The sequence below is a fragment of the Chiloscyllium punctatum genome, chromosome 1, assembly GCF_047496795.1.
Source record: "Chiloscyllium punctatum isolate Juve2018m chromosome 1, sChiPun1.3, whole genome shotgun sequence".
Lineage (NCBI taxonomy): Eukaryota > Metazoa > Chordata > Chondrichthyes > Orectolobiformes > Hemiscylliidae > Chiloscyllium > Chiloscyllium punctatum.
In genome coordinates, this window is record NC_092739.1 from 144,092,933 (window position 1) to 144,119,370 (window position 26,438).

The following is a 26,438-nucleotide window of genomic DNA, read 5'->3' on the forward strand; positions in this document are numbered from 1 at the left end:
TCATTCTCAATTCCAATTTCCTGTTTAATCCTCATAGCCTTTTATTCTGTGACTGAATAAAATATTTCTCAGCCATTAATATACTTAATAAGCCAGCCTCAATAACTCTCTGTGATAAAGAATTTTCCAGATTATATTCTCTTTGGCATGTATTCCAATACCACCTCACTCTAAGAGCCATGTCCATTTAATGCCAGTACCCTGACATTTTCTCTCGACCTCATTTAAGATTATTCAAGTACTTATTCACCTGTACTTTGTAAGTTTCGATAAATTCTGCTTCACCACTGGTTCCCTCATCCAAGAAAATAAAATAAGGGCTGCTGAGACTAATGGGTAAGGTGGGTTACTTACTATCACCTTCTCAAAGGCAACTAAGGATACTCATGAAAATGAACCTTCCAGCTCAGCGAGCAAACCTATATCGAGATGCTCAATAAATGCTAGCCCACCAGTGAACCTGACATAGTCCCATTTGCCTGCATTTGGCACATATCCTTCTAAACCCTTCCTATTCATATACCTATCCAGATGCTTTTAAATGTTGTAATTGTACCAGGCTCTACCATACACCTCATAGATGAATATTGAACAAAAAAAGTGGAACTGAGGAACGTTAAAGCCACAATAGGTGTCATATATAGATCTCTTGGTAGTGGCTCAGAAGTGCTAGATTGTACAAATGTCTAAGTTACACAACTATGTAGCAAAGGTAGAGTAGACTTAATGGGGGATTTTGATCTTAACATAGGCTAGAAGAAACAGACAAGCACCTGCTAGGATTGTTGTGAATTTCTAGATAGTTTCGGGATAGTTTCTTATATCAATATGTTTTGGATTCAACAAGAGGACAAACAATATTGGATCTAGTAATGAGCAATGAGTTTCATTTAGTTAGTGACCTACTTGATCATGAGCATTTGTCAAATAATGATCATAATACCATTGAGTTTCATGTAGCATTTGTAAGAGATAAACCAAGATCAGATACTAGAATTTTGGATTTAAAGACTTTCAAGGGATGAGGCAGAGATTGTCCACAGTAAACTGGGAACCTCTGCTAATACATAAAACAGCTGAAGAACAGAGGAAGGAGTTCAAAGAAACATTTAATGCAATTCAGAAACAGTTTACACCCATAAGGAGGAAAAGCTACATATCATTAAAAAAAAATAATCATGGATATCTAATGAGGCAAGGGACGGCATAAAATTAAAAGTAACTTATAAAAACACAAAGAAAGTACAGGTCCCACACAGAATGGGACAAATACAAAGATCAACAAAGAGCCACAAAGCAACAGTTAGCTAGACCATTTATTGCCCACCCTTAATTGCCCAGAGGACAGTCAAGAATGAATCACATTGCTGTGGTCTAGAGTTATATGTAAGCAAATAAGGACAACAGTTTCCTCATTAAAGGATATCAGTGAATTAGATGAGGTTTTCCTGACAATCAGCGATGGTTTCATAGCCATCATTAAATTTTTAATTCCAGATTTTCTTTTTATTTAATTCAATTCTACCATTTGCTTTGACAAGATTTGAACCCAGGTCCCCAGAACATTACTTAGGTCTCTGGATTAATAGTCTGATAAAAATGCCACTGGACTGTTGCCTCATCAACTAACCACAAAAATGACCAGGATCTTCCAGTTGCCTACTACTTGAATACACCACCCTGCTCCCATGCCAACATTTCTGTCTCAGGCCTCATGCAGTGCTCCAGCAAAGCTCAACTCAAGTTGAAGGAACAACACCTCATCTTCTGCTAAGGCACCTTACAGTTTTTGGGACTCAACATCGAGTTAAACAGTTTCAGAACATGAATACCCTCTTTCTCGTCTATTACCTGTCCCCAAAACCCCAGGTCCTGTCATGAAATACATTGCATTCAGCACAACCAATATAGTTTAAATCTTTCATAGTCCCCACTATTACCTATCAAGTGATTTAGCATTGATGCATTGATTTAGCACTTTAGCCCACCATGTGTATTTCAACTTTCAAACACCAAACTATACTAATCCCATTTACTTACATTTGTTACATAGTCTACTATGCCTTGGCATTTAAGTACTCATCTGATGCTTCTTAAATATTGTGAGCCACCACCTCTCAGGCAGCATGTTACATATTTCTAGCATTCTGGCCAGAAAACGAAAATCAGATCTCTCCTAAGTCACTTACTCCTCACTTTAAACTTCTGCCCTCTAATCTTAGATGTGCCTGCTACCCACTAGTCTCATTCTGCAGCCCTATTTCTAAATTCATCACTTTCAAATATATACCTGGCTTTCCTTTGAAACTTCCTATGGAATCCACCTCCGCCACTCTCCCAGGCAGCACATTCAAATGCCTACCAACTCTCTGAGTAAAGAAGTTTCTCTTCATCTCACTCCCAGCTCTCTTGCTGACAATCTTAAAATTGTGACCATTAGTTACTGACCAACTACTGGTAACAAACTATTTTTCTTTACCCTGTCAAAATTGTTCATAATTTTGAATACCTCAATAAGGTCATCTCTTAACCTTCTCTGCTCCAAGGAGACTAAGCTCAATTTCTTTCCTTGTATTTAAAATTTCTCATTTCTGGTATCATTTTAGTTAATTTCCTTTAAACTTTTTCCATGGCTTTAGTATTCTTCCTTAAATAAGCATAACTAATTTTAGTGTGAAATTATCAGACTTTTAGATGTCTAGGTATAACATAGTGTAAGCCTTACCATTGTCCACCTTCTCAAGGAAGTTCAGGGAGTTAATCACAAAGAATTTTTCACTTCCAACAGTGATCAGTCATATATTAATCCCATATAAAATAGAATTTGTAGCTATCATCTTCCATCCTGTGCACATACCCAAGCCAGCAAAACCTTCTTTGTTTTATTAGTGTAAATATGCTTAGCATGTTTCCTGGAGAAATCTGCCTCATTAATGGAACTGTCTTTTTAAGCAATGCAAAGGATGCATCAGAGATAGAAATTTTCTTGACAGCTGTGAGTTGTCCAGGCTTCACTGCTGAAGATTCGGCCTTGTGGAAAAGCATCTTGGTACTGTGAATCAGATTGTGATTTTTCCAGGCACATTCTGTTAGTCACTTACAGCTGGTAACTCCCTTTCCAATGCATGTTCTGAGCTCTTTGTCAAGATAGGGTTGCCTGTCACCATAGATCCAAAACAGAAGAATTTGCCGACTGCTTCTGGTACATGTTCACTCTGTGCTCAAGCAGAGAAATATAATTACAGTTGCTTTGACACAGATGATGACAGCAAGCTTGACACAAGTTATGGAATAGATGATCCATGAGCCTTTTGGGCTGGTCACCTGTTTGGGCAATGAGTGCAGCAGTCAACAGAATTTCTCTGATCTGAGCACTATGTACTTTGGTCTCAGCTTTTTGTCTTGATAGATTGAGGAGTTCTTGCCCTGATAGTGTGGGGACATACATTCCTTCCATGACAACATGGAAAACACAGCTCAGGAGAAAAGATCAAAGAACACTAAATAGAGTTGGGGTTGAGATGCAACCTCATTTCACTCTATTCTTGATCTTAAGACCATAAGACGTAGGAACAGAGGTAGATCATTCAGCCCATAAAGGTTAATCTACAATTCAATGAGATTATGATTGATCTGGTAACCCTCAACTTCACTTTCCTGTCTTTTCTCTATAACCCTCTATAATCCTTTAAGATTAAAAATCTATCTCAGCTTTGAATATACTTAACAATGCAGCCTCACCAACCCTATGGTAAAGAAGTCCACGGACTGACTACCATCTAAGTGAAGAAATTCCTCCTCGTCACCGTCTTAAATGTGCAATCTCATATTCTGACGTAAAGCCCTCCCAGATTCTCCCACAAGATGAAACATCCTCACTGCACCTACCCTGTCAAGTCCCTTAAGATGTTAATACTGTCAGGTGTGGAACCAGTGAACTGAATAAGGTGCTGATACCATATAAGTCTAACAGAGATTGGGAGGACTTCCAGTTTGTCTCTAGTATGTGGTGGAAGACTATCATGCACACCATGTCAAATGTCTTTGTGAAACCAACAAAACCAAGTTAAAGTGGTGTTTGCTGCTCTAAATACCTGTATTGATGCTGACATAGAAGATCATGTCCACTATGGATGTCTGCTCTGAAGCCTCATGGTGCTTCCAGGTATGTACTGCTGGCTAACTAGTTGATGGAACCTTGTGAGAATAACTCTGGCAAAGATCATCCCACCATTGCTGAGGGATGATATGCCCCATAAGTTGTTAGAATCCACTTAATCAGATACCCCTCAAGTATGCAATTATTTCTTTATAATAGAAGTAAATCTGTTCCCCAGTTTATTTTAGCAGCCTGTCTTAATATCTATACAGAGGGATTGTTTAATACTTTTTGGCTTGTGTGGGTAAGGCATACAAACCAAATACCTATTGAGTTTAACTATTATTTAATTGTTTTTCTCATAGTGCCTCTTACAGTTTCTGTGCACTATTTGAACATTTAATTTATTGAGAATAACTGATGAATTATTAAATTTGCTAAAATTTACGAATTTCTTATGTGTCTGGCTTTAAATCCAACATTGGTTTCTTTGAAATGTTGAACAAAGAGGTTTAAACTTTTAAAAATAATCTGCAAATGTTTCATGATGTAAAAAGGTCACTCACAGAATCCCAGAATTAATACTGTACAAAAGGAATCCATTTGGTCTGTCAAATCTTCCACCAGATCTCTAAATGGCCTCTCATGCTCTTCTCCATTTTCTGATTGTAAACTGCACATGCTTCTTTTTTCAACGATGATCCAATTTCCACAAAAATAACTCCAGTGACCTTACATCCAACACTCTCATGGGGCACAATCCAGACCTTAATCACTTTTTATATGAACAGTTTCTCATGTCTCCGTTGCTTCTTTTGGAAATGACCTTAAATCCAACCGTTTTCATTCATGATGCTTTTATCAGGGCAAACAGCTTTTCCCTTTCTACTCTGTTCAGCCCTCCTCTGAGTTTGAGTCCCCCAACCAAATCTCTTCTCAATGTTCTCGAATAAAAACAAGTTCCTTCTCCAATTCATCCTCATAATTGAAATACCTCGTCCCCGGAACCAAACTCTATGAATCTTATTTGCACTTTCTGTAATGCCTTCCTTATTTCCTGAAGTGCACTGCCAGAACTAGATGTAGTACTTCACTTGAGGCCAAACTAGTGTTTTAGACAAATTTAATGTAATCTATTTGCCCACAAATGGGGGCGGAAAAGGCTTCCGTGCAGGGGATCATGCACTCTGACCGCTTTTCTTCTTTTCTTGTTTTTTTTTCCTTACTTCACTTACTTACTTTACTTATTTGCTTACTTCCCTTTACTTACATTGGCTGTGCCAAGGAATATCAGTTCAGACTCAAGTAAGCCCAGTTCAGACTGCATGGTGACAGTGAATGAGCCCAGCGCAAACCTCATGGCGATAGTGTGCAAGCCCAGAACAGACTCAAGTGAGCCCTTACTTACTTATCCAGGGGAGCACAGACCCTGGTACTGAAATTGGCAGCTGCTACATCGGTGAGAGTGGCATAGGAGAGGTAGGCCCACAGGCGAAAGATGGCGCCTGAGGATCAGTGACTTCATTATTGTTTGGGTCCAACTCTGGTGGTGACAAAGCAGAAGTAGAAAGGCATCACAGCGACATCAATGAGGTGGCTCCAGTGGTGAGAAATGCAACTCTGACATGAGTGGGTCCAATGCAGGTGGTGGCAGAGGAGAATTCACCTGTGGTGAAAGATGGTGCCAGATGAGTGGCAACTTCAACACTGGTTGGATCTGGTGTAGACAGCAGCAAGACAGTGGAGGAGAGATGGCAGCACAGGCGAAATTGGTGATGAGCTGGCTCAGGACTGATGGACTCTCTTTAAACCATATAGAGTCATATAGCATGGAAACAGACCGTTCGGTCCAACCAGTCCATGCCGACCATACTCCCAAACAAAACTAGTCCCACCTGTCTGCACTTGGCCCATATCCTTCCAAATATTTCTCATTCATGGACTTATCTGAATGTTTTTTAAATGCTGTAACTATACCCACATCGACCACATCCTCTGGAAGTTCACTCCACATATAAATCACTATCTGTGTAACAAAGTTGTCCCTTATGTCTTTTTTAAAAATCTTTCCCCTCTCACCTTTAAAATATGTCCCCAAGTCTTGAAATCTCCACACTAGAGAAAAGACACTTGGCATTCACTTTTTCTATATCCCTCATGATTTTATAAACCTCTGCAAGGTCACCCCAAAACCTCCTTCGCTCCATTGAAAGAAGTCCCAGCCTATCCATCCTCTCCTTATTGCTCAAACCTTCTATTCTCAGCAACATCCTGGTAAATCTTTTCTGAACTTTCTCCAACTTAGTAATATCCTTCCTATAACAGGATGATCAGAACTAAACACAGTACTCCAGAAGAGCTCACTCACTTTCTGTACAACCTCAACATGTAGTCTCAAATATTACATTCAAAGTTTTGAGCAATGAGGCAAGTGTGCTAAATGCTTTTTTAATCACCCTGTCTACATGTGACACGAACCTCAAAGAATTATGTACCTGAATTTTTGGGTCTCTCTGTTTTATAAAACCATCCAAGGCCCTACCTTTAACTGTATAAGTCCTGACCTTGCAATATCTCATAATTATCCAAATTTAACTCCATCTGGCACTCCTCAGCCCATTAACCCAATTGATCAAGATCTCTTTGTACTCCTAGATTTATGGGTGGCACAGAAGTTAGCACTACTGCCTCACAGTGCCAGAGACCCGGGTCCAATTCCTGCCTCAGACAACTGTCTGTGTGGAGTTTGCACATTCTCCCCGTGTCTGCGTGGGTTTCCTCCGGGTGCTCCGGTTTCCTCCCACAGTCCAAAAATGTGCAGGTTAGGTGAATTGGCCATGCTAAATTGCCTGTAGTGTTAGGTGAAGGGGTAAATGTAGGGGAGTGGGTCTGGGTGGGTTGCTCTTCAGAGGGTCAATGTGGACTTGCTGGGCCGAAGGGCCTGTTTCCACACTGTAAGTAATCTAATCTAATAATCTTCTTCACTGTCCATTATACCATGAATTTTGGTATTATCCACAAACTTACTAACCATGCCTTATATTTCCTCATCTAAATCATTTATATAAATTACAAACAAAAATAAATACAGCACTGATCCCTGAGGAACACAGTTGGTAACAGGCTCCAGTCCAAAAAATAACCCTCTACTTATTTAAATGAATGGTATCAACATAAAAAACCAAGACCCCCGACACTGCTCCGCTCAGACTCACCCAAGACAGGACCAGCACCAGGTGAAACACAGAGATTAGCTCACTCTGGTCTTTCAAAACAGAAAATAAATCTGACTTAACATTGTTGAACCAAAATAAAGACCCTATTACTCTGGGGAAAAGCAAAACAAATAAATAATCAAACATTGGCTCTCCCTTGACTCGGTCCCCAGCAATGTCTTTTGGACAAAGACCACAATGGACCAAAATAAAAACAGTTACAAACAAAATCAATGAAAATAAGTGAATAAACAACCAAACAAATAAATCCCCTCAGTTCTTTCCCCATTGAACACTCCTAGGACAGGGACAATAATGGTTTAAAATCCAGAGGAAGTTTCCCTGCCCATTTCAACTAAAACTAAAACTCCCTCACACCGATCTCCATCAAGCACAGCTTGGACAAGGGCTATGAAAAAAGTCCCCTTAGCTCTCCTAAGAGGTCCAAATTGAAACAAAGGGACACTCAAGGGCAGATGTAACCGTGAAAGAGGGACATACAGTCAGAAACAATGAGCCCGTCTTCAGCCCGCCAGATGCCTGGAGGAAGAGCGCCTCATCTTCTGCCTTTAGACCCTCCAACCACATAGGATCAATGTTGTGATCACCAGCTTCCTCATTTTCCCTGTCTCCATCTTATCCCAGATCCAACCCTCTAACTCGAAACAGCCCTCTTCTCGTACAAGCCTTTCCTCTTAAGACCTTCTCTCCATACCAGGCAACATCCTAGTAAATCTCCTCTGAAACCTTTGCAAAGCTTCCATATCTTTCCTATAATGCAGTGACCAGAACTGTATGCAATACTTCAAGTGTGGCCGCACCAGAGTTTTGAACTATCCTACCTGTCCATCTCCCTTCTCACCTATCTGCTCCACCCTCCTCTCCGACCTATCACCATCACCCTCCGTCTTCATCTAACTATCACTTTCCCAGCTACCTTCCTCCCAACCCCACCCCCTTATCATTTATCTCCTAGACCCCTTGCCCACTTCCCTGCACCCCCCAATTCCTGATGAAGAGCTCATGCTCAAAATGTCGACTGTCCTACTCCTTGGAGTCTGCCTGACCAGATGTGCTTTTCCAGCACCTCTTCAGTCTGCTGCCTGGACCTGTTAATGGCCATCTTGGCCAGGCCCATGAGCAAGGCCACGAGAAGCCTTCAACAGTAAGCCTAACATCTGTGGTGGGTAAGTTACTTGAGAACATTCTGAGGGATAAGATATTCATGCATTTGGAAAGACTGAGTGTGATTATGAGAAGTCACCATGGCTTTGTGAGTGGGAGATCATGCCTCACAAATTTGTAGAGCTCTTTGAAGTGACCAGGAAGGTTTACGAAGGCAGGGTAATAGACATAGTCTATATGGATTTCAGAGTCAAGATTAGAGTGGTGCTGGAAAAGCACAGCAGGTCAGGCAGCATCTGAGGAACAGGAAAATCGACATTTCGAGCAAAAGCACTTCATCAGGAAGTGCAAAAGCACTCTAATCTTGACTCTGACCTCCAGCATTTGCAGTCGTCACTTTTGCCTATATGGATTTCAGTAAGGCCTTTGATAAGGCTCCACATTGTAGGCTGCTCTGGAAGGTTGGATTGCTTGAAATCTAGGGTGAGCTGGCAAATTGGATACAAAATAGGCTTGATGGTAGGAAGCAGAGGGTAATAGTGTAAGGATGCTTGTTGGGCTGGAGGCCTTGACTAGTGGACTTCCTAACGGGTCAGTGCTGGGCCCATTACTGTGTGTTATCAATATCAATGACTTGCATGAGAATACACAAGGCATGATTAGCAAGTTTGCTGATGACACTAAAATAGCCAGTATCGTGGACTGAGGAAGCTTATCAGAAATTGCAGCAGGACCTTGATCAGCTGGAGAAGTGGGCCAAGAAATGGCAAATAGTGCTTAATGCAGATAAGTGTGAGGTATTGTATTTGGAAAGTCAAATCAAGATAGGAGTTTCATGGTGAATGGTAAGGCCTTAAGGAGTATAATGGAACAGAGGGACCTTGGAGTTCTGGTTCACAGTTCTCTGAAAGTGGAGTCACAGGTAGACGGGCAGTGAAGAAGGCTTTTGGCATGCCGGCTTTCATCAGTCAGGGCATTGAGTATATAGAACATAGAACATTACAGCGCAGTACAGGCCCTTCAGCTCTCGATGTAGCGCCAACCTGTGACGCCAATCTGAAGCCCATCTAACCCACACTATTCCATCTTCGTCCATATGTCTATCCAATGACCATTTAAATGCCATTAAAGTTGGTGAGTTTACTACTGTTGCAGGCAGTGTGTTCCACACCCCGACTACTCTCTGAGTAAAGATACTACCTCTGACATCTGTCCTATATTTATCACTTCTCAATTTAAAGCTATGCCCCCTCGTGCTAGCCATCGTCATTTGAGGAATAAGGTTCTCACTGTCTACCCTATCTAACCCTCTGATTATCTTACATGTCTCAATTAAGTCACCTCTCAAGGTTCTTCTTTCCAATGAAAACAGCCTCAAGTCCCTCAGCCTTCCCTCATAAGAGCTTCTCTCCATACCAGGCAACATCCTAGTAAATCTCCTCTGGAACCTTTCCAAAGCTTCCACATCCTTCCTATAATGCAGTGACCAGAACTGTTCGCAACACTACAATTGCGGCTGCACCATAGTTTTGTACAGCTGCATCATGACCTCACGGTTCTGAAACTCAGTCCCTTAACTCAGTCCCTCAGTCCCGTTAATAAAAGCTAACACACTGTATGCCTTCTTAACAACACTATCAACCTGGGTGGCAATTTTCAGGGATCTATGTACATAGACTGTAAGAAACCATAGAGGGTTGTGAACACAATCCAATCTATCACGCAAGTCAACCTTCCACCTGAAGTGGAGGAGGCTGGTATAATTACAACATTTAAAAAGCATCTGGATGGGTATATGAATAGGAAGGGTTTAGAGCGATATGGGCCACGTGTTGGCAAATGGGATTGGATTAAATTAGGATATCTGGTCGGTATGGATGAGTTGGACTGAAGGGTCTGTTTCCATGCTGTACATCTCTACGACTCTATGACTCCATCCATATTTCTCAATGCCTCGGGAAGGCAGATGACATAATCAAAGACCTCTCTCACCCTGGTCATAATCTCTTCCAACCTCTTCTATCAGGTAAAAGATAGAAAAGCTTAAACAAATGTACCAACAAATTCACGAATAGCTTCTTCTCTGCTGTTTTTATACTTCTGAATGGATCTCTCAAATTTTAAATTTAATGTTTATCTTGCTCTTTGTGCACCTTCTCTGCAGCTTTAATGTTGTATTCTTCACTCTGTTACCCTATTACCCTTTGTATGGTATGATCTGTCTGTCTGTACATAAAACAAAACCTTTCACTGTACAATGGTACATGGGACAATAATAAATCAAATCAATTTTCTTGGTTACTTTTTCATAATGCTCAATCAAGTTTGTGAGATGATCTCCCTCTTTCATTTTTTTCTTTTTCTTAAAACTATTCAAAATGGCACTGGATTATGCAACAGTGGAAAAGCTTTTCAATAATTTGAAAACAACAAATGCTGGAGATTACAGCAGATCAGTCAGCATCCATGGACAAAATTAAAAGTCACACAACATCAGATTATAGTCCAATAGGTTTATTTGGATGTACTAGCTTTTGGAGTGCTGTTCCTTTCTCAGGGAGCTAGTGAGGCAGGATCATAAAGACACAGAATTTATAGCATGAGATCATAGAGCCATACAACTGATATGACATATTGAACAAATCTAGATTGCTGTTAAGTCTTTCATCCTTTAGAATTCATTAATACGTAAATCCCAGAACTTTTTTCAAATCACATTCCCGAGGCCATTGTTGTTCCAGCAGCAGGAGTTGCGAGAGCATCGAGTAGGAGGCTGTCGGAAAGGTGAGGAAAGAAGTTTTAAAACTCACCTCTAGTGTTGGGGCCTACCATTGTTGTTCCAACAGCAGGAAGTGAGGGAGCATCAAGCAAGAGGCTGGTCACAAGGTTGCTTTGCGGGGTTTGGGTGGTTGCTTTTCCCAAAACACTACTCGGCTAGTGTCTCCCACCCATCCTCCTCTTCTAATGAAAAAAAACAACTTCTGTGCATTGGTTGGTAAGGTGGTAAGTGTTTTCTTTCATGTTTCTTTTTTTTCAGTGGTTTATTTGGGAATTTAGAATAGTGGGAATGGGGGTTAGGGTAGTTGAATATTCCTCCTGCTGTATGTAGGAGGTAAGGTTCACCACTGGTGTCCCTGCTGACTTCACTTGTGGGAAGTACACCCAACTCCAGCTCCTCGAGAGCCATGTTAGGGAACTGAAACTGGAGCTGAATGAACTTTGGATCATTCGGGAGGCAGAGGGGGTTATTGAGAGGAGTTACAGGGAGGTAGTTATGCCATAGCCACGTGAAGAAGGTAGATGGGTTACTGTCAAGGTAACTGGCAGGTGGTTCAGGGATCTCTGTGGTGGTTCCCCTCAACAACAGGTATACCGTTTTGGATGCTGTTGTGGGGGACAACTTACCAGGGGTAAGCAATGGGGCACAGGTCTCTGAAGCAAAGTCTGTCCCTGTTGCTCAGAAGGGAAAGGGGAAAGGAGCAGAGCTTTAGAACAAAGGAAAAAAATTCTGAAGAAATAACAACAGAGTACTGGGCTAATAGTTAAATTCTTGGCAGTGCAGATGAATAGAGATCTTGGTGTCCTGGTGCATAAATCCCTGAAAGTTGCTACCCAGGCTGATAGGGCTGTTGGCGTTTATTGGTAGGCATACAGTGTGTTGGCATTTATTGGTAGGGGGATTGAGTTTAGGAGCCACGAGGTCATGCTTCAGATGTACAAGACACGGGTAAGGCCACACCTGGAGTATTGCGTGCAGTTCTGTCATCGCATTATAGGAAGGATGTGGAAATCAGAGGAGGATGTTGCCTGATATGGTAGCAAGGTCTTACAAGGAAAGGCTGAGGGAACTGAGGCTGTTTTTGTTGGAGAGAAGAACGTTGAGAGGTGGCTTATTCGAGACGTATAAGATAATCAGAGGGTTAGGTAGGGTGGACAGTGAGAGCCTTTTTCCTCAGATAGTGAAGGCTAACTCGAGGGGACACAGCTTTAAATTGAGGGGTGATAGATTTAGGACAGATATTAGGGGTAGTTTCTTACTCAGAGTAGTAGGGGTGTGGAACGGCCTGCCTGCAACATTAGTAGACTCATTGACATTAAGGGCATTAAAATGGGCATTGGACATACATATGGATAATAATGGAACGTTGTAGATTAGATGGGTATCAGATTATTTTCACAGGTCTGTGCAACATCAAGGGTCGAAGGGCCTGTACTGCGCTGTAATGTTCTATGTCCTATAACTTAAGGTTTTATATTTAAAAAGTGACATCTCAGCTCAGGCAATGCATTAAAAGTGTGAAATTAGAGTCTGTCTGTATTTCAATCTTGAGTCAGACTGGTTCTATTTCCAAAGTAGGAATTTATAAAATGTCACATGATTGACTGCCTGCAGATTGTGTGCAAAATAAAATGCATCTGCAAATTCACTCCACTGACTTATATGTGTGTATGCATGTGAGGGAGAGAAAGTGTGTGTGTGTACTTTGGAAATAGAACCAATCTGACTCAAGGTTGGAATGACAATAAAACCATTCAGGATTAGAGGGGTGCTGGGAAAGCACAGCAGGTCAGGCAGCATCTGAGGAGCAGGAAAATCAACATTTTGGGCAACAGCTTCAGGAGTTCCGGATGAAGGGCTTTTGCCCAAAACGCTGATTTTCCTGCTCCTCGGATGCTGCTTGACTTGCTGTGTTCTTCCAGCACCACTCTAATCTAGACTCTGGTTTCCAGCATCTGCAGTCCTTGTTTTTACCTATAAAACCATTCATTCATACTCCATTCCCTGTTAATAAAGTCCAAAGTAATGTATGCTTTATTAATTGCTCCCTCAAACCGTCCTGCTACCTTTAATGATTTATGCACGTATACACGTAGGTCCCTCTACTCCTGCATTCCACTAAGAATCGTACCCTTCAAATGTATTGTCTCTTCATCATTCCAAACAGTTTGAATTTATGCATTAACTGCGTCTTATCAGCCCATTCTCAATTGTCCCAAACAAAAACAGAAATTGCTGGAAAAAAATCTGCAGGAATCAGCAGCATCTGTGGAGAGAAAGCGGAAATTTCATTTTGCAATCATGTCGTTTTTGGATTCTTGCGTATTTGTAATTTTGCATTCAGGTCCAGTCACTCTTCTTCAGTACAAGTCTTCAATTTGTCCCTACCCTTTGAAACTCTGCACTATCCTTCTCAAAGATAGCTACAAGTAATGCATAGTTTTGTTAAATAATTGGCCAAATTAAAAATGAAAATAAGCATTTTCATTGATGAAGTGACAGTCACACAGCACTGAAATAGGTTTTTTTCAGGTGGAGACAGACCAAAGCAGCTCAGTTCAAAGCTAGTTTGAGAAAGTATTTGATTCCCATTCCTCCTTTCACCCAGTGAAATGTTTTCGGGGCAGATTAAAAATTGGATTTGTGGAGATGATAAAGTGTCGATGCAGGCATGACACTGCCCTCTGCCACCCTCCTCTAGCTTATCTCTCCACGCTTCAGGCCGCCTGATGAAGGGCTTTTGCCCGAAAGGTCGATTTCGAAGCTCCTCGGATGCTGCCTGAACTGCTGTGCTCTTCCAGCACCACTAATCCAGAGGCTGCACAACCATCCCGAGTTTGTGGGTACATTTTGAATGACGCGAGTCTGGGTTTTGACCGCGGGAGGACACCGTCGGTGAAGATGGCGGCGCTCAGGAGCGCGGCGGGTGAATACAACCTGGGAGTGGGGCGGCGGGATACAGGAGGGAGGAATGGGTGGGCAGGCAGGGGGGCTGGCTGGCACGCGGTTAAGGCCATCCCGTCCTTTGTGCTCCGGGCACGGGACACTCTTCACCCCCCTCCCCCCGGGGGGAGGGTAGGACAGGAGAGGCCTCGGCCTCGTCCTCGTCCTCCGTCAGCCGAGAGAATGCAGGCGGCTATCCGCTGGTGGGGCCTGGCCAACCGGGAATGATCTGATAGTGACGGTGCCAGTGTTGGGCTGGGGTGGTCAAAGTTAGCAATCACACAAAACCAGGTTATGGTCCAACAGGAATGCTCTGGGCAATTTTTGTTTTTTTTGCTTGTTGTCAGAGTTAGTATTAATGAGGCGATGACCATCTCTAACGAGAGGGACTCTTAACTATCGCCCCTGAATTTCTGTAATTCACTGTCAACATCCCGGGGCTTGTCATTGATTAAAATGGACCGAACGTCTACTTGCTCCCCAGAAATATGTACTGCCATCTCTGAACAGGTTGGTTAGAAAATACCTAGACGTTTATAAATTCCTTTGGGCCAGCAGACCCAAGGTTTGAGTCTAACTTGCTCCCAAAGGTGTGTAATAACATCTCCTGAAGCTGAAAATGAAGGCAAAATACTGGAAATCTGAAGTCAAGTGCTGCAGAAACTCAGTAGGTTTGGCAGCAACATTTTATAAATACTGTATAAGGGTTCTTGTGTGCAATGGAAGTGTTCCTCTTGCTAGACCAGGAGGCCTTGGTTTGTCCCAGGTTAAAAATCTCACAAAGCCAGTTTATAGTGCAATGGGTTCATTTGGAAGCACTAGCTTTCAGAGCACATTTCTGTCATCAGGTGGTTGTGGAATATAAGATAATGAGACTCCCTTAGAGATGCATTATAACATCTTTGATCAGTTTAATTAAGAAAATATCAATACTTGCTATGGCTATAAGAGCAAGTAAAGGCAACAAATCCTAACTGACCTGATACCCCCATCAATAAAGCACAAGTCAGGCATGTGATGGAATATTCCCCACCTGTCTGGATTTGAACAGCACCAATACCACTCAAGTTTAGCATCATACAGCACAAAGCAGACTGCTTCATTAGCAATGAATTCACCATCTTCAACTTTTGCTTCTTTTGCCTCTGATGTAGCATCTTCTACCATTTATAATATACAATACAGAAATTCATCAAGGCTTCTTCAACAATATCTTCCAAATATATGACTACTACCATCTAGAAGGCCAGAAGATGTATTGGGAACAGTATGGCTTGTAAGTGCCCCACTGAGCCATTCATCATCTTGGCTTGGAACTACTGGACATCACTGTTCATTCAGTGTGGCTGGGTCAAAATCGTAGAACCCCCCCCCTCCTTAATTGGAGGAGTATAGTAGTTCAAGAAGGCAGCTCTGTACCGTCTTCCTGACTAATTAATAATTGGAAACAAGCATGGGATGTGAATCTGTGGCAAAATCAATATTGGAAAAATAATTTCAAATCAAAAATATGCTGCATTTCAGGAAAAGAGTGGGTAAAAATTTCAGTGAGAACAAAGATTGGTGTGATTGATTTAGAAAAATATTGGCATCAGTCAAGGTAGGATGACTTACCTGTTCCTGCCTGTGAACTTCTCTGGTTCCGCAGAGGATTCTTGAGGCTGACAATACTTTGCTGCAAATCCTGAATGTCCATGTTGAATGCCCAATGCAATGTTACTATGGCCAATGGTAGCATCCTGACCACTGGCCTTCAGAAATCGGCTTCTAGACCTGAATTTGGACATACAGGACTTTATCATCACTGTTGTAGAAATCTTGAGACTATGTCTATTCTTTATTATACTCCCAATTTAGTAAAAATTTAGTTCTGCATATTTTGCATCTTCTGCTGATCCTATGTGACTTTTAGGTCTTTATTGGAGTTGAGACAGGAATCCAATTTTCTGTTTGTATATTGTATTTAAATGGGGGCTTATATATCCTAAATGCACTTTTCTGTCATCCCTAGGACATCAAATACAACCCACATTTAAGTTGTTAGTGAATTGACTGTTAAAATGGATATTTGTTTGAGTGGCACAATTTTCTATGATTTTGCCATGTGTGGATTGCTGACGTTTGCTTGCATTTCCTAAATTTTTTTCCAATTTTAAAATTTTGAATCACTTTATTTGGAGAATTGCTCTGTGTCCACATACATTCACAGAAAGGGGAGATCATCTTTCTCTGCTGGATGTTGATTGCTTGAAAATGTTAATTGCTTGATTGACTATTTTTCCTGATGGCCTTTTTGTGTCAAAGCATTTCATACTTTGCGTGTTAGCAAAGAAGACGTAGTGAGGTCAAGAGCCAGTGATGCCACATTGCTTACTTTCAAAGTGACGCTAACCATTTCTGTAAGCCCTGGTATGCATGCTAATACAACCATGGAAGAACTGGGTATCTCAAAGTATGGACAGCTGATGCATAGATGTCATCAGCTGCAAGGCCATCTGTATTAATCCTGCAACATGTGGCTAGCATGTTCACTGTGAATTGGAAAAGGAGTCTCTTGATCAGATGATATAGTACTGTAGAAGGGAACAGAGGTAAGTTATTTTCGATAATAGTTAATGGACTGGAACCTTGACTCAAAGAACTGTTAAAGCATTCATTTGCTCATCTGTTCCATCATTGATCTGCAGACTGAGGTTTACAGCATTTTGTTCTCCATCAGGTCAATTCCTTTGAAATTCACTTGGGCATATACCTTTTCCATTTCCATAACTGTACTCCTATTGAACTTGTACTCATTTATATAACTTTGCACTTGCTGCAAAATTGGCAAAGACTTGAGGTAAGTAAAGTGGCAATTTTTGTGTAAACCAGTTTATATGTGAGCAAATGGAATGGATCACTAAGTGAAACAGTTGGGGTCAATTATTTCAGTACATCCAAGAGAAAATGGTTCAGTACTTGGAGAGGAAAAGTTATGCTAGGGTTTGAGATATTGAGCGGTACAATGATTCCTAAACACTGAGACCAATCAAGTATCTAAACTTACCTTTGCAGACTGTACAGTTATCTGACCATTCTGTAGGACTTAAACTAGTGATTTACTATTCTGACCTGATTTTTACACAAATTTTATAAGATAAATAAATAAAATATTGTAACTTTGAAAAGTAAAAACGTTTTTTTTCTTTGTTTTAAGGAACGTTAATGCGCTTCCTTCCTTTGGTGCGGAAAAATGTTGCAGGAGGTTCCTCCATTACACAGCTGGTATCCAGGTTTGCCACCCTCGATCTCCGATACATTCAATCTCCAACTATCTCTACGGTAACCAAACTGGGGTTACCTTTGGGCAGTAACTACATGTGTGCACATAAATTCGCTGCTATCAAGAGGTGAGTTTGAAAATAGACATTTTCCCTCGTGATTTAAAATTTCAAGTGCCTTTGTTTATCATATTAATTTGTATCTTTTGTGTGTAAACTCAGATGCACTTTTTTTTCTCTCTCACGGGATTGAGGCTATTGTGGCAGGGCCTGCTTTCATTATATATCCCTAATTCTCGTGAGAAGGTGGTGTTTTACTTTCTGCAGTCCTAATGATGTAGGTAGACCCACAATGCTGTGTGGGAGGGAGTTAGCATTTTACTTCAGTGGTTCCAAGTCATGTGGATGTGTGGTCCAAAGGTGAATTCTCATACACTATTTCTTTATGGTTTGTAACGGAGAAATCAACATGCCAGTCTTCTATTGGTACATCAAATTAATTTGTTCTTTTAAATTGTAGTATTTTTTCTTGTATTCAGTTTTGACATTAGCTTTCTTCCCACACTATACTTCATTTGTGGGGTCCTTCCTGCCAGAGAGTTTGTGTTGATTGGCTGTTTGAGTCAAAGTGTATTGCACTTGTTACTTACATCCAAACACTACTTAGTTTATGAAATAACTTTGCTACGTTCAAGGAAACAGCATATTTCCCTGTACTCGATTAGGATTTATTCCACTGTGTGACAGAACCTAAACACAAAGGATATTAAATGATAAAGAAAAGGAGAGTGTGGGAAATGTTCGCTTACCCAAGGTCTGATTTTTTTTTTTTCTTTTTTGCTTATTCACACACTATTTGTAGAGAGGTACATACAAACAAGGAGAATTAGATCATTTGGCTCCTTGAGCCTACTCTGCCACTGAACAAGATCATAGCTGATCCAAATACCTGATACTGATTAAGTTGAATCTACCAAAATCTGACAGCAATGACAGCTACTACTGAACAACAACTCAGATAAATCATGCAATTACTAGAACATAATTTTAGTTCAGCATGGTCTAATTTTCTTTTGATTATTGTGGGATTTATATTTTCAAAATTCAGTGCTGTTTTTAAGCTTGTACTATTCGGAGAATTTATTTGTCTTGATAATGAAATGGATTTGTTTCTTCACTGCATGAAGACTGTCATAAAGCACTGTTAGTATGTTGGTGAATTAAGCAAATTATGCAAATATACTACGCTTTGAAGCACCATTTTTAAAAAAGGCACTTAGCTAGTTATTTTCCCCAAAGAACCGTATGATGTTCAATTTGTTGGTTTGCTTCCTCCAACCCAACAACCCTCGAAGGTACTTGCATTTCTCCAGTTCTGACCATTTGTATTGTTTCTGTTGTATTGCTCCACAAGAGTTAACTGGGATGAAAACTATCAAGCCCTTAAACTCAGAAATTCTGTCATGAACATGTCCAGTCCTATTCCTCTCCTTGCACATATAAAAGGTCCTTAAAACATGCCTTTTTGATCATGTTTTTGGTCATTTACTCTAAACAATGTGCTCACAGCTGCTGCACAGGTGCATATAGCAGTAATGGGCTTTGCTTTGTGATGACTAAGGCTTTGTGTTCGCAGGATTGTGCTTTAAACAACAACTTAATTTTAAATGAAACGTTGGCCCTCGTACTTCCTTATGTGGCTTGGTGTCAAATTTTGTTTAACACTTCTGTCAAATAGAATCATGGGATTTTACAGAGCAGAAGGAGGCCATTCAACCCATCATGTCTGTAGAGCTACCTAGCTAGTCCCATTCTCCAGCCCTTTCTTCATAGCCCTCTAACTTGATCACTTTCAAATATATAACCAACTCTTTTGAAACCTTCAATTGAATCTGCTTCCTCTACCCTCCCAGACAGTGCCTTCCAAGTTCTATCAATTCTGAGTCAAAATGTTTTGCCTTCCCTCATGCCTAGTTGGGATAATGTGGGATATTTTGCTACGTTAAGGATGCTATAAGGATATAATTGTAATAATCAGTAAGAAACCTCACAACTATTACATTGGAAAGCCTCTGTTCTGGGATAGGTTTGACAGCTTTTTTAACCATCAACAAAGGAAAGGAAAATTTGAAAAAAAATTTGAGAAAGGCTGTGAGGTCACGCAAAGATCACAATGTTAAGTTTATAAAAATAACATTAAGGAATGAAAGTGTTTGAAGAATCTTCAGACTGGTTGAAAAGAGCTTACAAATGTAGCGAATTGTTATTTTGTATAAGTAAAGCAACCCACTAATATGTTATTACACAAAGTCACATGATAACGCTTGAACTGAATGAATCTGCTAAGAACCGTGTGAACCTGCTATGAGTTAGAGAAGCGCAATGATTGGTATTTGGTTTTGTCTGAACAAGTTTTTGTTCTGTTCGTTTCATGGGGATTGAAGAAGCAGTTATACCAAAGACATGAATATCTGATTTCGATCTCAAGGGGATGTCACAGAATCATTGAATCCCTACAGGGTGGAAGCAAGCTATTCAGCCCATCAAGTCTTCATTGACTCTCCAAACAGCCTCCCACCCAGACCCATGCTCCCCTACCCTATCCCTGTAACCCTGCGTTTTCCATGGCTAACTTACCTAGCCTGCACATCCTGAGAAACTATGGACAATTTAGCATGGCCAATTCATTTAGCCTCCATATGTTTGGACAGTTGGAGTAAACAGGAGCTCTTGGGGGAAACCCATACTGATTAGGGGAGCATGTACAAACTCCACACAGTCACCCGAGGTTGGCACTGAACCCAGGTCACTGGCTCTGTGAGCCAGCATTGGTGACCACTGAGCCACCGTGCCACTACATGGTTGCTACATTCAGAATCATGCGATTGTTAAAGTAATTGTGGACAGTGTGAGAGAACATAAGGCATATCAGATTTACATAGGGCAGCAACTGACCATGCCACTGAACATGAAAAGTGATCACAAGTAAATCTTTAAACCGAAATCAGTACCACAGCATCAGTTTCCTATAAATCCACACAACACAAAAGGCCCTGCTTATTTAAAGTAAAAACAGGACAATTAGTATTTGCATCCTAAGCTAATTGCTGGCTTTTATCTACGTATGTCAAAGAATAATCGTATGTCCTGAGAGTAATATGGACCAATTTTAGAAGGTAAGAGAAAATGGTAGAAATTTGAAAGTGAAGGAAATATACAATAGATCAGTAAATATCGGAAACAGCAGAAGATGCTGATATCTTTTGCGTTACTTCTTTTTCTTCAAAGCCTCTGAGTCTCCTTGCAGCTGTTGCTAGAAACGATCTCCACTCCATTGTGCTCTCAGTAACAAAGAATCTAAATTAGAAACGGTAAGGGAATTGGAGACAAACCTTTCCAAGGTACTGACTGCCACTTTCACTTCCTTTCCAGTGACATCCCCACGGGTTTTCACGCGAACAAATATCGAGGTTTATTGAGATACATGTGGCTTGAATTACTGACCAGATGGGCTTTGGTTAACCAATGTCATATAAAGAGCGATGGACTATAGTAAATGTTGTATTAATGTGATGTATTTCCTTTGTTTAGTTTGCCTAACTGTGCTACTAATTTTCAACAATCGGTGAGAGCTCTCACGTACTGCAGTCTGCGTAAAGGAAAGCGGAAATCTGTGAAATCTGTTGTCAAAAGGTTCCTACGACTGCACTGTGGTCTCTGGGTGCGCAGAAAGGTCTGTGTTCACAACATTCAGCATTGGAAGAGATGCATTTTATTTTTAAACCAATTTCACAAGCTAATGACATCATTTGGGAATGGGGTGCAAATTTGTAGTTCCTTGAAAGTGGAATCATAGGTAGACAAGGTAGAGAAGAACGTGTTTGGTATGCTTGTCTTTATTGGTCAATGCACTGAGTACAGGAGTTGGGAGGTCATGTTGTGGCTGTACAGGATATTGATGAGGCCACTTTTAGAATACTACATTCAATTCTGGTCTCCCTGCTATAGGAAAGATGTTGTTAACTTGAAAGGCATCAGAAAGGATTTACGAGGATGTTGCTAGGGTTGGAGGGTTTGAGGTATAGGTAAAGGCTGAATCGGCTGGTGGTATTTTGCTTGGAGGATCAGAGGCCTAGGGGTAATCTTTATAGAGGTATATAAAATCATGAGGGGCATGGATAGGGTGAATAGCTAAGGTCTTTTTTCCCCAGGGTAGGGGAGTCCAAAACTAGAGGGCATAGGTTTAAGGTGAGAGGCGAAAACTTTGGATTGATTGTGTCTACTGTTACCACTGTCCATTCTACTGGTTCCTCAAAAATTAAAAAAAGATTGGTCAAGCAGTTTTGGCCTTTTGAAGGCCATACTGACTATTTCTCATAATGTTTCTTACTTTTGGAAAACCTTCTTCTATTTTCTCTTTTTTAATTCTTCATGTGATTTAGACAACACTAGCTAGACCAGTATATATTGCTCATGGTGTCCTCTTGAACTGCTGCAGTCCTTGGGCAGATACCTTTATCCATCCCAGTCCAAAAACTCCATACATCATTGATAATGATAAATTTTACAATCTACAACTTAAAACATGCACAAAGACAGTGCCTCCATAGTCCTCCGGGAAAGAGAATTTCAAGTATTCACAATGCTCATCTTGGACCTAAGTAGACAATAGACAGTAGGTGCAGGAGTAGGCCATTCTGCTCTTCAAGCCAGCACCACCATTCATTATGATCATGGCTGATCATCCTCAATCAGTATCCTGTTCCTGCCTTATCCCCATAACCCTTGATTCCACTATCCTTAAGAGCTCTATCCAACTCTTTCTTGAAAGTATCCAGAGACTTGGCCTCCACAGCCTTCTGGGGCAGAGCATTCCATACACCCACCACTCTCTGGGTGAAGAAGTTTCTCCTCAACTCTGTTCTAAGTGGCCTACCCCTTATTTTTAAATTGTGTCCTCTGGTTCGGGACTCACCCATCAGCGGAAACATGCTTCCTGCCTCCAGAATGTCAAATCCTTTAATAATCCTATACATCTCAATCAGATCCCCTCAGCCTTCTAAACTCAAGTGTATACAAGTCCAGTCGCTCCAATCTTTCAGCGTAAGATAGTTCTGCCATTCTGGGAATTGACCTCATGAACCTACGCTGCACTCCCTCAATAGCCAGAATGTCTTTCCTCAAATTTGGAGACCAAAACTGTGCACAATATTCCAGGTGCAGTCTCACCAGGGCCCTGTACAGCTGCAGAAGGACCTCTTTGCTTCTATACTCAATTCCTCTTGTTATGAAGGCCAGCATGCTATTAGCCTTCTTCACTGCCTGCTGTACCTGCATGCTTGCTTTCATTGACTGATGTACAAGAACACCTAGATCTCGTTGTACTGCCCCTTTACCTAACTTGACTCCATTTAGGTAGTAATCTGCCTTCCTGTTCTTGCCACCAAAGTGGATAACTACACATTTATCCACATTAAACTGCATCTGCCATGCATCCGTCCACTCACCTAGCCTGTCCAGGTCACCCTGTATTCTCCTAACATCCTCCTCACATTTCACCCAGCCACCCAGCTTTGTGTCATCAGCAGATTTGCTGATATTACTTTTAATACCTTCATCTATATCATTAATGTATATTGTAAAAAGCTGCAGTCCCAGCACTGATCCCTGTGGCACAAGTCCCGCCTGCCATTCCGAAAGAAAACTCTTTGTTTCCTGTCAGCCAACCAATTTTCAATCCATGTCAGTATTTTGCCCCTAATGCCATGTGCCCTAATTTTGCTGACTAACCTCCTATGTGGGACCTTATCAAAGGCTATCTGAAAGTCCAGGTATACTACATCCACTGGATCTCCCTTATCCATCTTCAGAGTTACATCCTCAAAAAATTCCAGAAGATTAGTCAAGCATGTTTTCCCCTTCATAAATCCATGCTGACTCTGACCTATCCTGTTACTGCTATCCAGATGTGTCGTAATTTCGTCCTTTATAATTGACTTCAGCATTTTTCCCACCACTGAGGTCAGACTAACTGGTCTATAATTCTCTGTTTTCTCTATCCCTCCTTATTAAAAACTGGGACAATATTAGCCACCCTCCAATCCGCAGGAACTGATCCTGAATCTATAGAACATTGGAAAATGATCACCAATACATCCACGGTTTCTAGAGCCACCTCCTTCAGTACCCTGGGATGCAGACCATCAGGTCCTGGGGACTTATCAGCCTTCAGCCCTAACAGTCTCTCCAACACCATTTCCTGCCTAATATAAATTCCCTTCAGTTCAGGACTTCAGCCACTATTACATGTGGGAGATTGCTCATGTCTTCCCCAGTGAAGACAGATCTAAAGTACCAATTCAACTCTTCTTCCATTTCTTTGTTCCCCGTAATAAATTCACCCATTTCTGTATTCGAGGGCCCAATTTTAGTCTTAACCATTTTGTTTCTTTTCACATACCTAAAAATGCCTTTATTATTCTCCTTTATATTTTTGACCAGTTTACCTTCGTAACTTAATTTTTCTTTGTGTATTTCCTTTTTAGTTATCCTCTGTTGTTCTTCAAAAGCTTCCCAGTCCTCCCATTTCCCACTCATCTTTGCTATGTTATACTTTTTCCCTTTTGTCTTTATATGGTCCTTAACTTCCCTCGTCAGCCACGGGCACCCCTGCCTCCCCTTAGGATAGTTCTTCCTTTTTGGAATGAACTGATCCTGCATCTTCTGCATTATACCCAGAAATACCTGCCATTGATGTCCAACTGCCATCCCTGCTGGGGTATTGCACCATTGAACTTTGGCAGCTCCTCACTCATAGCTCCATAGTTCCCCTTATTCAACTGAAATATTGTCACTTCCGATTCTACCCTCTCCCTTTCAAACTGCAGATTAAAGCTTATTGTATTGTGGTCACTACCTCCTAATGGCTCCTTTACTTCGAGGTCTCTGATCAAATCCGGTTCGTTGCACAATACCAGATCCAGAATTGCCTTCTCCCTGGTAGGCTCCAGCACAAGCTGTTCTAAGAATCTATCTCGGAGGCACTCCACAAACTCCCTTTCTTGGCGTACAGTACCATGCTGATTCTCTCAGTTTACCTGCATGTTGAAATCCCCCATAACAACTGTAGTAATATCTTTGCGACAGGCCAATTTCAGCTCCTTACACACTACATCCAGGCTACTGTTTGGGGGCCTGTAGATAACTCCCATTAGGGTCTTTCTACCCTTAGAATTTCTCAGCTCTATCCATACTGACTCTACATCCCCTGATTCTAGGTCCCCCCGTGCAAGGGACTGAATATCATTCCTTACCAACAGGGCCACCCCACCCTTTCTGCTAGTCAGTCTGTCCTTACAATACCACGTATAGCTTTGAATATTCATTTCCCAGGCCCTGTCCACTTGAAGCCACGTCTCAGTTATCCCCACAACATCGTAACTGCCAATTTCCAAATGAGCCTCAAGCTCATCCACCTTATTCCTAATGCCTCGTGCATTCATATATAGTATTTTTAATTTGTTACTCCTCGCACCCTTCCTATCAATTCCCAATTCACTTGACCTCACAGCATGATCCTTTTATGCATTTTCTGCTCCATTGATTCCGTTGTCTTTCTTGACTTCTCTTGTTCTAACTTTCTCTTTAACTTCCTTCTTAAACTTCCAGTTTGTCCCCTCCCCCCCCACTATTTAGTTTAAACGCGGCTGTGTTGCAGTGGCAAACCTACCTGCCAGAATACTGGTCCCCCACCTATTAAGGTGCAACCCGTCCCTCTTGTATAATCTATCCTTACCGCTAAACATACCCCAGTGACCCAAGAATTGAAATCCTTGCTTCCTGCACCAGTACATCCCCTTATTTTTAAGTTGTGCCCCAACCAAGGGAAAGCATCTTACCCTACTTATCACCTTAAGTATTTTGAGTTTGAAATGAGATTCTAGAGAATAAGTCTAGCTTGCCCAGTCTCTCTCCGTTGAACAATCCCACCATGCTGGGAACAAGTGAACCTTTGTTGCACTCATCCTATTTCTATCATTCCTTTCTTGAGAGGAGGAGAATAAAACTGGACATGTACTCCAGATGTGGTCTAACCAAACTCCTATATATTTGAAGCAAGACTTCATTATTCTTGTATTCAAATCCTCTTGCATAGTACAATGTCAGTGCATCCCTTTTTTTAATGTGCAGAGATCTTAACTGTATGTAATACAAAGTGCAGTGTCCCTTTTTTTCTTACAACTAGCATGCTATTCTAAATAAGTACAGCAATTCCACTTCCCTAGTTTCCCTCTTTTATCTTTTCTAAATATGTTGTACCATGCAATGTTTCCATTCCTGGCTCCCCCTGCCCCATGTCTGGTTCTCTGAGCACACAATAGCCTGCAGTCCTGCTGTTTAATTATACAACATTTTATCTATCATTTTTAATCGAAAAAATGTTCTCACTTAATATTTAACCGTTATTTTGGCTTCCCATTCTATAACTCTACTTATATTCTTATCATCAGTGTTCTCCTTTCCTATGTTGTTTACATTTGGACTGCTTACATTTTCTTGTGGATGTTTTCTCCCACCTTTCTAGTTTTAAGCATTGGCTGCCTCTCTACTTATCCTTTCTGTAATAACCTGGATCCCATTCCAGTTTAGATGGAGCCTATCCTTTAGTTACTGTTCCAGAACTGAAAGCAGTGTTCTAAGAAAATAACACTTAGAGTCACAGAGACGTACAGCATGGAAACAGACCTTCGGTCCAATCTGTCCATGCCGACCAGATATCCCAACCCAATCTAGTCCCACCTGCCAGCACCTGGCCCATATCCCTCCAAACCATTCCTATTCATATACTCATCCAATTGTCTTTTACATGTTGCACTTGTACTAGCCTCCACCACTTCCTCTGGCGGCTCATTCCATACACATACCACCCTCTGAGTGAAAAAGTTGCCACTTAGTTCTCTTTTATATCTTTCCCCACTTGCTCCCACCCCAGGAAAAATATTTTGTCTATTTAGCCT

At 41.2% G+C, this 26,438-nt stretch overlaps 1 protein-coding gene across 5 annotated transcripts in view; it reads left to right on the plus strand.

Annotated features, from left to right (window-relative positions):
* Window positions 1-13,919: 13,919 nt before the first annotated feature.
* Window positions 13,920-26,438, plus strand: part of mrpl35 (mitochondrial ribosomal protein L35) — a 72,407-nt gene continuing 59,888 nt past the window's right edge. The window contains exons 1-3 of one of the 5 annotated variants that reach the window (XM_072576400.1): window positions 13,920-14,144; window positions 17,358-17,550; window positions 21,013-21,154. In XM_072576400.1, coding sequence (XP_072432501.1) covers window positions 13,991-14,144; window positions 17,358-17,550; window positions 21,013-21,154 — 489 coding nt within the window. In that variant the 5' untranslated portion in view covers window positions 13,920-13,990. The remainder of the gene's footprint in view (window positions 14,145-17,357; window positions 17,551-21,012; window positions 21,155-26,438) is intronic. The other 4 variants (XM_072576409.1, XM_072576417.1, XM_072576425.1 and 1 more) reach the window with 4 other exon arrangements.